The sequence below is a fragment of the Micropterus salmoides genome, unplaced genomic scaffold, assembly GCF_014851395.1.
Source record: "Micropterus salmoides isolate LMB-PRFRI ecotype aquatic unplaced genomic scaffold, ASM1485139v1 Ms_hic_scaffold_2, whole genome shotgun sequence".
In the NCBI taxonomy this organism is placed as follows: domain Eukaryota; kingdom Metazoa; phylum Chordata; class Actinopteri; order Centrarchiformes; family Centrarchidae; genus Micropterus; species Micropterus salmoides.
Window position 1 is genome coordinate 48,869,509 of NW_024041150.1, and position 14,602 is coordinate 48,884,110.

Genomic DNA, 14,602 nt, shown 5'->3' on the forward strand with positions numbered 1-14,602 from the left:
CTCGGCCGTTTTCGGAGCTGCCAAAAAGTGCTAACTTGATCAAGGGCTAGACTGGGACAAAAATTCAGCCCCGGCCCTGTAGCCACGCCAGCCCACCTTACCACGCATCCCATGAACACACATTCACTACTTAGGCTACATTTATGTACAGATGGTGAAACAATATAAGCAGCAGGCCGACTGTAAAAGTAAGTGTGTCACTTTGTGTTGAAAAGATGTCGTGACGTAAGGTGTGAGAATAGGTGTGCGATGAAAGACTTTGGTCACGAGAACAAGACGAAAAGATATTTTAACACTATTTTGAAGAAATATTCAATGATGAATATATGAGTGGGGACCTGGGGATCCTCCCTCAGAAGATTTTGAGCATTAAACTCCTAATTTCCTGCATTCTGGAGACATTTTCTGCACCAATTTATGGAGTACATGTCTTTATTTATATGAATGGCAGCACAAAATTCAGGTGGCAGGTGACAATTCAACATTTAATAATATAATGCAGTAATCAGTAACTGTTTTTGTTGCTTAAGTAACTTTCTTGGACAATGCATATTTGTTTCTTCTATATTTAACCAATTATGCTTTCAAAACGTGACAGGGACATGTCCCCAGCGACCCCAGTGTAAATGACACCAATGGTAACAGATTTACATAGGACTTATGTCTCAGCATGTATACATTTCATCTCCTGTTACTGTCTTTCTCTACTGCAGAGTTCATTACAACCCAAACATTTTTCTGTGACTGTTTTCTTCCAACCTCTACCACCGTCCTCCATGTCTCTGCTAGGCCTACAGTAACATCTCTCTGGTAAGAGAAGATCTCCATGGAGAAATGCCACGCTGGTTAGAACTCAAAAAAAGAGTGTCAAAAAGTTGAACGCAGGTGGCAGAAACAAATCTCCAGGTTCCTTATGACATCTATAAACAGAGACTTCGCATTTATAATTTAGAGCTGAGAAATGCAAGGCGGTCCTTCTTCTCTGACATCATCACCAAAAACACTAATGATGCACGTGCCCTGTTTGCTGCTGTCGACGGGCAAACCAACCCTCCTGTGTCTGTAGCCTCTGAACTTCTATCCACCAGGGCCTGCAATGAATTTGCCTCCTTCTTCACAGACAAAATCCAAACAATTAGACAAGCAATCAGTGCCTCCATGTCAGTAACAGGATATGTCTTGTCCCTGTGTCCACTTAAAAACAATTCATGTAGCATGAGACAATTTGATTCTATTAACCATAAAAAACCTGGAGGACAAAATACAACATCTGAAATCCTCCTCATGATGCCTTGATATTCTGCCAAAAGGTTTTTTAAAAAATGTTTCTAAATGCATGGCCTCAGATCTACTACAAATTGTTAACATGTCTCCTCTCAAGTTTTTCCCCACAGGCCCTGAAAACTGCAGTCATTAAGCCACTCTTAAAAAAGAGCAATCTAGACAGGTCACTAATAAGCAATTATAGGCCCATATCAAATCTCCCATTTTTAAGTCATCATTGAAATCATTGAAAAGGCTGTTTTTCAACAGCTTAGTGGCACTAAAGAACTGTTTTGATGTCTTCCAGTGAGGATTTCAACCACACCACAGCACTGAGACGGCTCTTGTTAAGGTCTTCAGTGACATCCATTTAAACACTGACAGTGGCAGAATTTCAGTCTTAGTATTATTGGATCTCAGTGCTGCATTCGACACGGTCGACCACAACATATTACTAGACAGACTTGAAAACTGGGTTGGACTTTCTGGCACTTGACTAAAATGGTTTGCATCCTGCTTAAAGGACAGGGACTACTTTGTGTCTATAGGTAAACACACATCTGAGCTGACAAAAATGACATGTGGAGTTCCCCAAGGGTCCATTCAGGGACCTCTTTTGTTTAACATTTACATGCTTCCACAGGCTAAGATTATGAAAAATAACAAATATGTTACTATAATTATGCAGATGACACACAGATTTACATAACAATATCACCAGGGAACTATTACCGGTTAACGGTTGAATGTGCCAGAATTTTCTTCAATTAAACAAAGCCGGGGAAGAACGATTGAAAGTCAGTGCTCGACTTCAATCTGTAATGTTAAGAACTGCAAATCAAGCCAGAAATCTTGGTGTAGTCATGGACTCAGACCTTAATTTGAGGAGCCACATTAAGACAATTAAAAGTCAGCCTACGATCACCTGAAAAATATATCAAGGAATAAAGGACTTATGTCTCAGCAAGACCTGGAAAAACTTCAGTTACTGTTACAGTCAACTCGACTACTGTAACAGTGTCCTTACAGGGCTCGCTAAGAAATCCATCAGACAGCTGCAGCTGATTCAGAACGCTGCTGCTCGAGTCCTCACTAAGACCAAAAAGGTGGATCACATCACTCCAGTTCTGAGGTCTTAGTTAGTTTATAAAGCACTAAATGGTTTAGGGCCAAAATACATTTCTGATCTTCTGCTTCGTTACGAACCATCCAGACCTCTCAGGTCGTCTGGGATCAGGTCTGCTTTCTGTCCCCAGAGTCAAAACTAAACAAGGAGAAGCAGCGTTCAGTTATTATGCTCCGTATATCTGGAACAAACTCCCAGATAACTGCAGGTCTGCTGAAACTGTCAGTTCTTTTAAATTCAGACTGAAGACTTTTCTTTTTATCATTGCTTTTAATTAAATATTTAAGACTTTTCTTATTACCACTGCCTTTAACTAGTAGATTGATAACTTACACTGCACTGTAACTTTTACTGTCCTGTTTTCGTTTTCTTTGTTTTTAGATATTAACACTATTTAAAAAGCTTAGAGTGCTCTTTTGATTCTACCATCTCACACGCCTGATCCTCAGTTAACAGAGCCGAGTAGAATTACAAGGATTAGAGTCCCTGTTTTGTCCGCTGTTAACTTGTTGACAGGGCCCGCTGTCAAACTCTTTTACCAGAGTTTGAAGCGTGGACAATCTGGATTTACATTGACGACTTTCTAAAGAAGGGTTAGAGTCCCCTTAGGGTTAGAGTCACTAAGTAACTGAAGAGGGGATGGAGTGGGAGATCCTTCTCTCACCCCTACTGATCATAAACCTAAGATGCAAAAAATATTAAATGCATATCTTGTTCTCTTACATTTACTGGCATCACCACAATGATAACAGAGCTTTTGCTCCGCTGTTTTGCTGCTCTAGTCAGAAAGACGGTGGGGAAATGAAACAACGTTTAACTTATTTTAAAAACCTGAAAGATCCGGGGCTTTTGACAAAACATTTGGGGCTTAAGCCCAATTAGCCCCCGCTCCGCCTATGGGGCCTTCATTCAAACGTAACTAATGAGGCTCCCCTTGTAACCCTGTAGTTACACCTTAATGTTAGTATCCACTGCATGGACTGTATAAAAGGTGTCCACTGATATGCCCATACTCTCTAATTACAGTCACAACGAGCAATGTGCTGTTCTCCCATTCTTACTCTGTATAGACATAGGTATTTACACATGGCATGTGGGCGGAATATAAAATGTAAACAGTTATAGTTTAATGATGATTATTTATTCCTGTGTGTTGTTTTGGGGTATTTTCCACATTGTCTTGTTGTTCTTCTCCTCATTCTTCTTGTCCTCTTCTGAGAAAAATGTGGTTGTCTCAAAAAAGGAGTTCTCACCTATTCCTCCTCTGCTTTGCCCATAAAGAGAAAAAAACTGTTACTGCTGGTTATGTGCAGAAAAGACTCATAATAATCATAAAACATAGCTCAACACGAACATTTAAGCAAACATTTAATTCAACAGTCAAGGTTTGTTTTTAGCTTCACACCATTAACATTAGCTAAACGCTGTGGGATTTCACACTGCTTAAATTAGGCTAGCGGCTTTTCCCTCTACTCACAGCTTAACAAAATACATGTATAATATATACTATTTCTTACTCACCGCACAGATCACACAGCTTACTTCTTGTTGCCAGTAGGTGTGATTATAACTGACAATTGACCCTTCGCTAAGCTAGGTTTAGGAAAGAGAATAAATCGTTCTTTTCCTATCAACCTCTCTGGGTGGTGACTGTAACTATTACAAGTGCCCCAGGAACTGCGTTTGACCATATCTTATTGGCCAGCTGTGTATTCGGGGCGTGGCTTAGTGAAGGGTCAATTGGCATGTTGATGTGTTCAGTGCAGGACTGTCATAATACATGTCAAATTTACAAGGGCTGCACAATTAATCTAATTGCAATTGACATCATCCTGTGGTATTACATAACCACAAAAAGGGTGCAAATTAACAACAAAATAGTGTGCTGTGTGTGACTCTCGTCTTTGTGTTTGCTGCAGTCTGCTCATTATCCACGCCCACAACAGGCTCTCGCATGTCTTAAAAATAGATACGTGTCAACCAGAAAACTGATTTATGAGCAGTGTGCCAGTAATGATAAAGAAAACAACCTACTGCAACCCCCCTCCCCATCCCGATGCTAGTCGTTCAAAACATTGTCGGACTTGCCACCGGAGCACGGACTTCAACGCCGGTGCGCCGGATGCTCTCATTGTCTTACCACTTTAGAGAGGCTGAAGTGGTAAGAGAGAAGAAAACAGGGGAAAGATAAGGAATGTTTGGGTTTGGCTCGCTGGCCATTTAACGTTAGCTGTATCAGTGCCTTGTGTTGTTCAACATGTTCAACTTTTCATAAAGCCAATGTGCTGGTCAGTGGCCGTATTTCCATCAACGTTTTTTTAATGAGCATAGGTGGTGATGGCATAATGGACATGCCTTTGGTGTGAGAGACCCGGGTACAATCCCCCACTGTGACCCATCCACCATTGTGTCCCTGAGCAAGACACTTAACCCCTAGTTGCTCCAGAGGCGTGCGACCTCTGACATGTATATAGCAATTGTAAGTCACTTTGGATAAAAGCGTCAGCGAAATGAATAAATGTAGAAAAGGTTGATGGAAATGTCAAAATTCGACAAATAGTCCTTAATTTCGCAAAAAAGATTTTACGTTCGGTTGGTGTTTTTTTTTGTCAACAAGAGTAAATGCGCTAAATGGGAGATGGAAAAACTTTTTCCGAATAAGTTCTGACGTAGCTAACTTGTAACTCACGACTGATCAGCTGTTTCTGCAGTCAGCGTCTTGCACGGTTGTGCAGAGTTCTGCGTGCCTGCCGAGAATTTCATGCACCTCGTGGCTGGTAATGCTCAATTATGCTGACAAAATAGGTGGATGCAAATCTCGACAGGTAGCCTTCATCATCTGTTCTGCCAAATTATGCATTCACCTCTTAAAAGGTCCTTTTCAGATACTTTGCTCTGCACACTGATCAAACGGGGTTATCAGCGTATATTTTTCGCTGAATCTCAAAGAATGCTACTTCTACTGAGTGTAATAAAATATTAACAACTCTAAATGTTCATAAAATAAATACTTTGAATCATTTATCACCATTGATGTACCCCACAAAAGATATAATAGCATTTAAAAGCATTATTTGGAGGTGCATGCAATCCTCGCAGGTGTGCAAAACTCGGCAACACTGGATATTCCCATAACGTTTGGAGACATGGCCGGCAGCAACTTGCCCACTGGACCGCTCTCCATTTGTCTAAGATCAATGGCCCTCAGGTTCATGCGACTGGTTTGGAACCCATACATCGTGTTTATTACAGCCATGTGTAACATCAACTACTGACGTAACTACGCTTGCCGTAGCCTGGGTTTATTCGCTCCAAACCAGCTGATGGAACCATACTTATTTCACAATCTCTTTTTATTCTGTTTGGCAACATTTCAAAAGTACGCTTAAAATTCGCATGACAATTAGGCAAGGCAAGTGTATTTGTATAGCACATTTCAGCAACAAGGTCATTCTAAGTGCTTTACATAAAACAAACAGGGAAAAAGTAAAAAAAATTAAATTTAAAAATTTAAAAAATAAAGTTACATAGAAAATAAAAACAGGCAAGTCTCTCACTTTTGCTTATTTTACTCCTTTGATTTCCCATCTCCCACTCTACCGCCCATTTTTTACACTTAGGGACTCTATCCATTATTCCTTAGATACAGTTGTCTCTATCCAGATTGTCTACGCTACAAACTCTGGTAAAAGCGTTTGACAGCGGGACCCTGTCAACAAGTTACTTAGGGACTCTAACCCTAAGGGGACTCCAAGATGGAAACATGGCTAGTGTCCCTTTTGTCAATTGACCAATCACAGCTACAGTAAACTTTCAAAGTTTTGACATGATTATTAACAAGTTAGTACTTAGCATTTACAAATTTCCGACCAATGTAGAGCTCCTTTCCTGCACAAGGATTTAATGACTAAAACAACCCACAGAAATGAAACAGCTATAACTGGATTTAATAATCAACTAGTGGTAAAATATCATACTATTATACAAAATCACGATGAATATAGTAATTATATTATTACACTAACGGTATACTATTAACTGAACATTATACTCCTACTTAATGTTATAATATTATACTAATACTCTCCAGGTTGCAGATGGAGTCTCTGCAGTGGACAGATGTAGATTTAGCCAGAGTCACAATGCCAGTGTGCCAATATTTGCTCCTTTTAGCCTCCTCCTCCTCAGAGAAACCCTTGTTCTCTTTTAAGGTTATTTTTATAAATACAATTTATCATTTAAAATGTTCAAAATGAAGCAGTGTGAATGCGTTGGTGGGATTTAAGCTGACGACACTGAGAAAAAGTTTTCCCACATTGGTCACACGAGTACGGCTTCTCCCCTGTGTGAACACGTTGATGGCATTTTAGCTCTCTTGATCTAGTGAAAGCTTTCCCACATTGGTCACACCAGTACGGCTTCTCCCCAGTGTGAACACGTCTGTGATTTACTAGATCACTTGATATAGTGAAAGCTTTCCCACATAGGTCACACCAGTACGGTTTCTCCCCAGTGTGAAAACGATGGTGCCTCTTTAATTCAACTGATGTAGCGAAAGCTTTCCCACACTGGTCACACCAGTATGGTTTCTCCCCAGTGTGACCACGTCGATGGACATTTAGGTTACTTGATGTACTGAAAGATTTCCCACATTCTCCACACGAGTATGGTTTTTCTCCAGTGTGAACACGACGGTGCCTTTTTAAGTCACGTAATGTAGCGTAAGCTTTCCCACATTGGTCACACCGGTGTGGTTTCTCACCAGTGTGAAGACGTCTGTGATTTACTAGATCACCTGATATAGCAAAAGCTTTCCCACATTGGTCGCAGCTGTATGGTTTCTCTCCAGTGTGAATACGTCTGTGTCTTCCTAGGTTCCATGATGCAGTGAAAGCTTTCCCACACTGGTCACACCTGTGTGGTCTCTCTCCAGTGTGAAGCCTCTGATGAATCTTTAAATATCCAGATGTTGTGAAGGATTTGTCACAGTGCTGACAGCGGTGACGTTTCAGTCCCTCTCCTCTCTGTTTCTATAGCACAGACAGACATACAGAGAGAAAGACAATGACTGAGAGGTCCTGCTGTAGTGAGCTATTTAGGACCATAAATGACATTTAGAGCATGTCTGTGGAACATAACCCACAATGTTCAAGTTTGATTGCCAACTAATGCATTACCACCTGTGACGATAAACTGCAGGAGTGTGTCCACAGAGGGACCTGGGGAAACGGCATTAAAGGAACCGTTCTAAGCTGGTTAAAGTTTAATTATCAGATAGATCTCAGTTTGTACATGCTAACAAGGAAACCTCCATGCACAGCAAAGTTAGTCACAGAGTTCAACAAGATAACTTCATGTTAGTTTCTAACCCAAAACTTAGCTAACATTTATGACATTTCTTGATTTGCCCTCCACGCCGCACCCCAACCAGCCAAGGCAGGTTAGGATTCAGCTTAAAGTGTCTACCTGCTAAAAGGAAGTTTTCCCTGCCTTTGTCAGCAAGTGCTTGCTCATGGAGGAAATTGATCGGCCTCTGTAAATAATATCACAAAGACCACATTCTAGACCTCTGTATGGAAAGTGCAATGACATAACTTCTGTTATGAATCGGAACTATTTAAATGAAATTTACTTAAAAATTCCCATCCCAAATACTTGTAAACTTTTACAGAGGAGCAAAATAAAGCATCCTGACTGGAAACATCAAAGGGTGTGGACCAGAGGGCTGCGCCAGTTTTGCCCCGCAGAGAAGATTCCAGAGTTGAATGGCTATTATCATGAACACCAGGCGTCCAACATGAACGGATTCAAGTTAGTCTATCTGTTCTTAACACAATGCTGTCAATCTCAAAGACCCACCTTCAAATAAGTTATTAACAAGCATGTAAGGAGCCTAGCTAATAAGGACGGCTATATTAATGTCAGAAAATTAACGTCAGAACATTAACGTCAACGTGCTGTACAAAGCTGCTAGTCAATATCACTTGCGCTTTTATATATATATATATATATATATATATATATATATCTCTCAGGTATTAAAATGAACAGATGAAAAAGTATCATGAAATGACAACTGTATTTTATTGCCAGGAAACATGGGCAACAAATTCCACTCCCTCCGTCTTAGAGACTTAAACCATAGCAGCCTTTGCCTAATTACTGCGAGCATCTTATAGCTTATCAAATATAGCTTTCAGAAACAGAAAAAACAGCATTTTTATAAATTTACTTCAACTATAAAAACTGCAACAAAGAAGGCTGCAGCCAAAATATTTAGGAGATGAAGGAGCACAGGTATCATGAGTCAATGATACTCTGAAGTAGCTGCTTTTTGTTCTGGAAAGCTCAGGCAGGTTGTTTGGACGTTAGGGGGTAGAGAGAGGAATAGAGAGAGGGAGAGTGGGCTACAGAGGAGTCATAACTGTTATCGTTGAGATTTGAAAATAAGGGAAATTTAAATAAACTATGGCAGAGGGACCAAACTGTCAAGCTTTATTTCCACCAAAGAAATGGCTGAAGTCGGCAGTGTGGGAGTATTTCTGGTACGCCAAGACTGACTGGGCGTTACTGTAGATGACTGATCAGCTGTTCAAAAACTTGCCGTTAAAAGGTTCCTGCTACAGGAGCGAATAACTACATTAAACTTGATGCAGCACCTGCAGGATCACCACCCAGCTTTGCACGCCCAATTAAAGGTAGGCCTACTACATTATATTAAATAATGTAGCATGTTGGTAGGGAATAAATATAAACGTGTCACTTACAATCAATGCCGTAGTGGTGAGAGTCGAGCTTTCAGGGCAACGTAAACAAACAAAGCAGGTGTAACCTTTCAGATCCACCGCACCGACAGCCTCACTGCGCTATGAGGCCCATTATTTTCAATGGCTTGTGCCGCGCCAGGGTGGTTTGTAGCTGCGTCGAGTAAAGTGCACTGCACAGCGAGCTTGCGCGCACACAGCAATCAAAGTAGTAGAACTTAAGTCTGAGCAGCTTCCACGCAGTGCAAAACGCTTCTTTTCTGAAAGGGCCTTTGTGGAAGAAAGAACGTAGTCCCCTCAAGACCTTCAGTCACTGAACATTTAACATTACATCATGTTGTCTTCTCCTGTCTGTGCAGAGAAAATGTTGCCAGATGTAAAACACTAACATACATCAGGAGCTTATAGACTTTCAGACTATAGGCTACCAATTAACTGCATTTCAGTTAACACTGCACTCAATTTCTTTCCATCCTTTTCATTAAAACATGTGTATGGATGATAGTTGATGACAGTAACAGTTCAGTTTATTCCCCTCCTTTATAACAATTTCCCCTGGTGGATAAAAGTTAATATTCCTCTTATATTAATAATACTTACATATTATAGAAATATAATTGTTAATGTAATTAAATATTAAAAATCAACTTAAGTAATTACTTCTGTTAATTAATGCATAATAATCATGAAACCGTGATTATTTCTCTGACAATCGTACCAACAAAATCTGTAATGGTTGCATCCCTAGTTATATGTGGTATGTTAAAAGTACAATTCCATATTATACTGTTAGTATATTGTTAATATTACTTAGTTACCATTTTATTACAATTTCATATAGCCTAATTTACCACTAGTGTAGGCCTAATAATATTTCATTGGGTTGTTTTCATTTATTAAATCCTTGTGCAAGAAGCGCAGTCTACATTGGCCTACTGACTTTGCTTCTATTCAAACCCACAAGACTTACTTAGCAAGTTTAGCTTTTGTGGTGTAGTTTAAAAATCTGCTCTAGATTTTCCTACTTATTATTCACAGATGTGCAAATAACAATGTTCCAATATTATGTGGAATTGCATATTTCTTTATTGGATAACATGAAAATTTTCTTAGGGGATGACCACCAAACCCCCAACACATAAGTAGCATCTTAATGTTTTACATTAAATCGCCCTCTGAGAGCATCTTTTAATCCCTATGGACATTATTTTTATTATTACTTGTAAATGCCCCTGTTTTGCACCTGCCTCAACTTCTCTTCTCCGTGCACTCACTGGATACTTCCAATGTGATCATTTTTCACGGCAGCACGGCTGGCCAGTTTGTTAATTAAGTAGCTTATCAATGTCATCGTCCATCCTGATGTTTCATTATTGACAATGTCCAATGTCAATTTTGTCATCACTCAACCCTAATTTTAATAAATATCTTTACTCTGAAAGTAACTTTGTGGCTGCATTTACTTTTATGTTTCTTTTTTGATGTCATGATACAGGTCTTAAATTTCATTCTAAGTGGTCTTAAAAAGTCCTAAATTTAAGTAGATGAAACCTGCAGAATGTACAACTCTAACTCTAATTCTAAAATAAGATATCTGGCCAGCACACAAAATTATTAAAACACATAGTAAGTTGTACTTTGTGTAGTTTACTAACCAAGTACTTTTATACTTTTGAGTGGGTTTGTCAAATGGTAATTTTAACCTTTAGTAGGGCTGGGGGGTATATCAGTATTATGAGGTACACCGATATAATTTCAAAAGAGATATAAAATTAGACAATACTGTTTATACCGATTTAGTTTGATATTGAGTTAATATGTTTCCATAAAGTCTTGTCAGTGTTAGCTCGTCTCTCTCCCTCACTGCGCAGCCCCGCCCCTCCCTCTGCATCTGCACACAGCCGTCTAGTCACAAACTCTTTGAACAACATGGAGGAAGACACAGTGCGGTCGACACTGCTGAAGACCTGGCTTGTAAAAAGAAAAAAACAAATAACGGTTCAGTCAATTTATCTTTTTTTACTGCTAACAGTGTTACCAAAGTTGTAATTTAATCATTAACAGGGTAAATGCCCATAAAAAAACAAAACTTTGCACCGTTTGCAAATTATGGTACTACTACAACAACTATTTTGTACTTATATTTCCAAATATTACATTTAGGTAAGATTTGAGGATTACTTATCTAAATGAACAAAGTGGAGAGGACCCATGATCCTTACCTGACTATGTATTTGTAAACTTTTGTTTATTTAATGAACTGTGGTGCAGAAAAAGTGAGCCTTTCTCTTGCAGGCTGCTTCTGTTTCTGAGGGTGAGTGACCAGTACCAGCAGCAGAGCATCTGATGATGGGAGGATTCAAACATTATGCATTTTCATTTGATTTTTTTTTTTTATTATTAATGGAAGTTCTTGAGCACATTTACATTTAAAAATAACCAGCTCTGTGAATCACTGCACTGCCTCTGCGGCTCACTGGGTGGCGCTCTGAGGCCTCCAGTGGGAGAACGGTAGAAAGAAAGAAAACGTGTGTGCTCATATCTAGTCAGTCTGATGATCTGTTGTTTTAGTTTTCCAGCTGGTCCGTGTCCCAACAGAATAAAAGGTTTCACATATCTGAAGCTGTGTTTACCTAAAACACCTAACAGCTTTCACAGAGCAAAAAACTGCAGAACCGGAAGTTAACTTCAGCTTTGTCCAGTCTGAGATAACTAGCTAGCATGCTAACACCCAGGCAGCAGGCTACATGCTACAAGAGACCTCCTCCTCCTCCTCCTCCTCCTCCTCCTCCTCCTCTCCGGTCCGACCGTCACATTAAGTGTGGGTTCTGTAGAGATACGGGGTTCTGATGGCTCCACTGTTGAATCCTGCTACATTACATCTTGTTTACAGTCAATATGAAGCTACGTGTCGGAACCAGGCCGAGCTAACGCCACGTTAGCTTCTTGTTAGCTGCTAGCTGTGTTCATGAACACTGACCTGAACATCGGTGCTATCAGAGCTCGAGCCTGCTGTTTGTCCTCCGGGGACGTTGTTGCTCCGGGGCTCCGGGTCCTGGTTGTCCTCCTCCATCCGCTCTTGTAGTGGTCCTGGTCTCTGAGATCCAGCAGGTCTCCTCTGTGACTGTCGGAGCTCTTCAGATACAGGAGCGCTGCAGGACCTCGTGGAGCTCTACGCCCCCTTAGTTACTGTTGCTAAGCAGCAGAATCAGTGTTTCCAAGATGTTGAAGCTTTTTGTCCCGCAGAGATTCACAAACCATCGTTACTGTATCAGCAGCTGGAGACTCTGTTCTGTTCTCCAGACTGCAAACAGCCTTAAAACGAGTTCTGGTGATTCAGTAAGTAAATGAAGAAATTCTCAAACACTATCACATCTAGTGCATCAAGTATGACCACTGAGAGATACCAGGACAATGTAAGCCTCACTGTTTCTGCACCGCAGTCCATTATAAACCACATAATACATATAGTTTACAAAGGCATTGTCAGGTGAGGATCAAGGCTCCTCTCACTTTGCTTAATTAGATAAGCAATCTGCAAATATTGCCAAAAGCTCTTTTGGTTTTTGAAATACAACAGAAATACAAAGTAGTACTGACAGCCATAGTTTCAGCTTGTGGTAAAACGGTTTTAATGGGCATTTAGCAGGTGAAAGTACAAATTACGTATTCGTGTGCACATCAATATCCAATAACATTTTCTGAATGCAAATTTCGAAAGTATTTATTATTGGTCACACGGTCTTGTCATATATCACCATTAGCAGTAAAAAGAAATACATGTTTTCCACCAGGGCAGTAAAATGTTTAGTTTAGCTGCTGATCTGAGCTTCCCTGCTGTTAAAGTTTCATTACCAATAATATTCATCAGATGTTTGTCTCAGGAAGGTAACAACGCATTTCTGTCCACGTAACAAAGCCATGACAGAGCGCTGGAGAAGAACTACACGAAATTACAATCCAACTACTGTACATATTACACATACAAAACCAAAAACAGAGCGCTGGAGAGAGAGAGAGAGTAACTATATGAAATTAATCCAACTAACATAACACCACAAGCCAAAGCACAGCGCTGGAGAATAAACCAATCCAACTAACAATAAATGTTTTTCTACCAGTCAGTAATAGTTTAGCTGGCTGATGCTTCCATGCTCTAAGCTAACGTTTTGGTTTTATTGCCAATTAACGTTACTGATCAGCGGATTGTCTCGCTGAGTAACCGGCAAAGCCAAACCAAAGGCTTGAGAATAAGTAGGCGCCATGAAATTAATTCATATTTCACACCACTGACAGGGGAAACATGTCACGGCTCTCTGTGATTATGGCCAGCTTCTAGCTAAAGCTATCAAACAACAGTTTTCATTTGCTAAAGTCTGACAAACAAAGTTAATTACCTGTCCAGCAGAAAACAGACAACTTCAGCACCGCTTTGAAAACATCTGTCCCACATTAACATTATAGCCTTCCATCAGGGAAAATACTAGTTTGAATTTATTACAGAGACAAATCATAAGCAAAACATTACATAACATACATTAGAGATACACATACAAAACTCATTCATACACAACTCATTCATACATAAACTCGCTCACCAACTCACACGACCCCTCCCACTAAGTTAAATAACACAAGTTGTATTAATAATAATAATAATACCATTATATTTATAAATTGAAATTTAATTAAATAGATTATAATTTATTTATTATTTTCTCTGTAAAGTAAGAAGAAGATAGTGATCAACAAAATCAAAAGCCTTAGTAAGATCAATAAAGATTGCACCTGTGAATTGGAATTTATCAAAGGATGAGAACACATCATTTGTGAACTTAGGTAGAGCGGTAGTAGTGGAAAAAATTAGGTCTAAAACCAGATTGTGATGGAGATAAAATATTGAATTGACTTACTTTGATAACATTGTGATGCACTTTGACCACAGAGACTCACTCAGTGTTTTACTGGATCACATGCAAACACATGTTTCAGAAAGCAGGCTTAACAAACTGAGCTTATCCCTGAGCTCTGAGTTGATTGAGCCTGAGGTGGGAAACTCTAATAGCCTGAAATGAAACGGTTTGTCAGACAGCCGCCTCAGGCTCTGCAGGAGGAGAGGAGTTAGAGAGAAACTGACGGTTTTCCGACTTATCCTGTGAACCTAACCTCCTCCTAATGAGGTTAGATTCACAGCATCAGTTGCAAGAGTTCCTGAGATACGGAAAACCTAGAGTTTCCCTCATCTCAGGCTTAACAGATTTTTCACAAAAGAAACGGGGCCCTGAAGAGACCGGCTCAGGTGTGTTTCACTTCTGTGTGAAAACAACTAGAAATTACATTAATTGTTCTTATGTAATTTATATGTAGCTTGGCAATCCTGTTATACATTCATGCCAATAAATTTTGAAATGCATCACATGTTGTGAGGAGATGAGTTATGGATCATTTT

At 39.8% G+C, this 14,602-nt stretch overlaps 2 protein-coding genes across 2 annotated transcripts in view; one reads left to right on the top strand and one right to left on the bottom strand.

Moving 5' to 3' along the window:
• LOC119912252 (zinc finger protein 271-like) overlaps nucleotides 1-12,259 on the bottom strand; it is a 43,508-nt gene extending 31,249 nt beyond the window's left edge. Inside the window, exons 1-2 of the mRNA XM_038731346.1 lie at nucleotides 12,134-12,259; nucleotides 6,639-7,419 (exon numbers count right to left, since the gene is read on the bottom strand). Of these exons, the coding sequence (XP_038587274.1) occupies nucleotides 6,639-7,419; nucleotides 12,134-12,226 (874 nt within the window). The 5' untranslated portion in view covers nucleotides 12,227-12,259. The remainder of the gene's footprint in view (nucleotides 1-6,638; nucleotides 7,420-12,133) is intronic.
• Nucleotides 1-14,602, top strand: part of LOC119912596 (zinc finger protein 721-like) — a 343,224-nt gene that overhangs the window by 137,912 nt on the left and 190,710 nt on the right. The gene's annotated exons all lie outside the window — the stretch shown is intronic.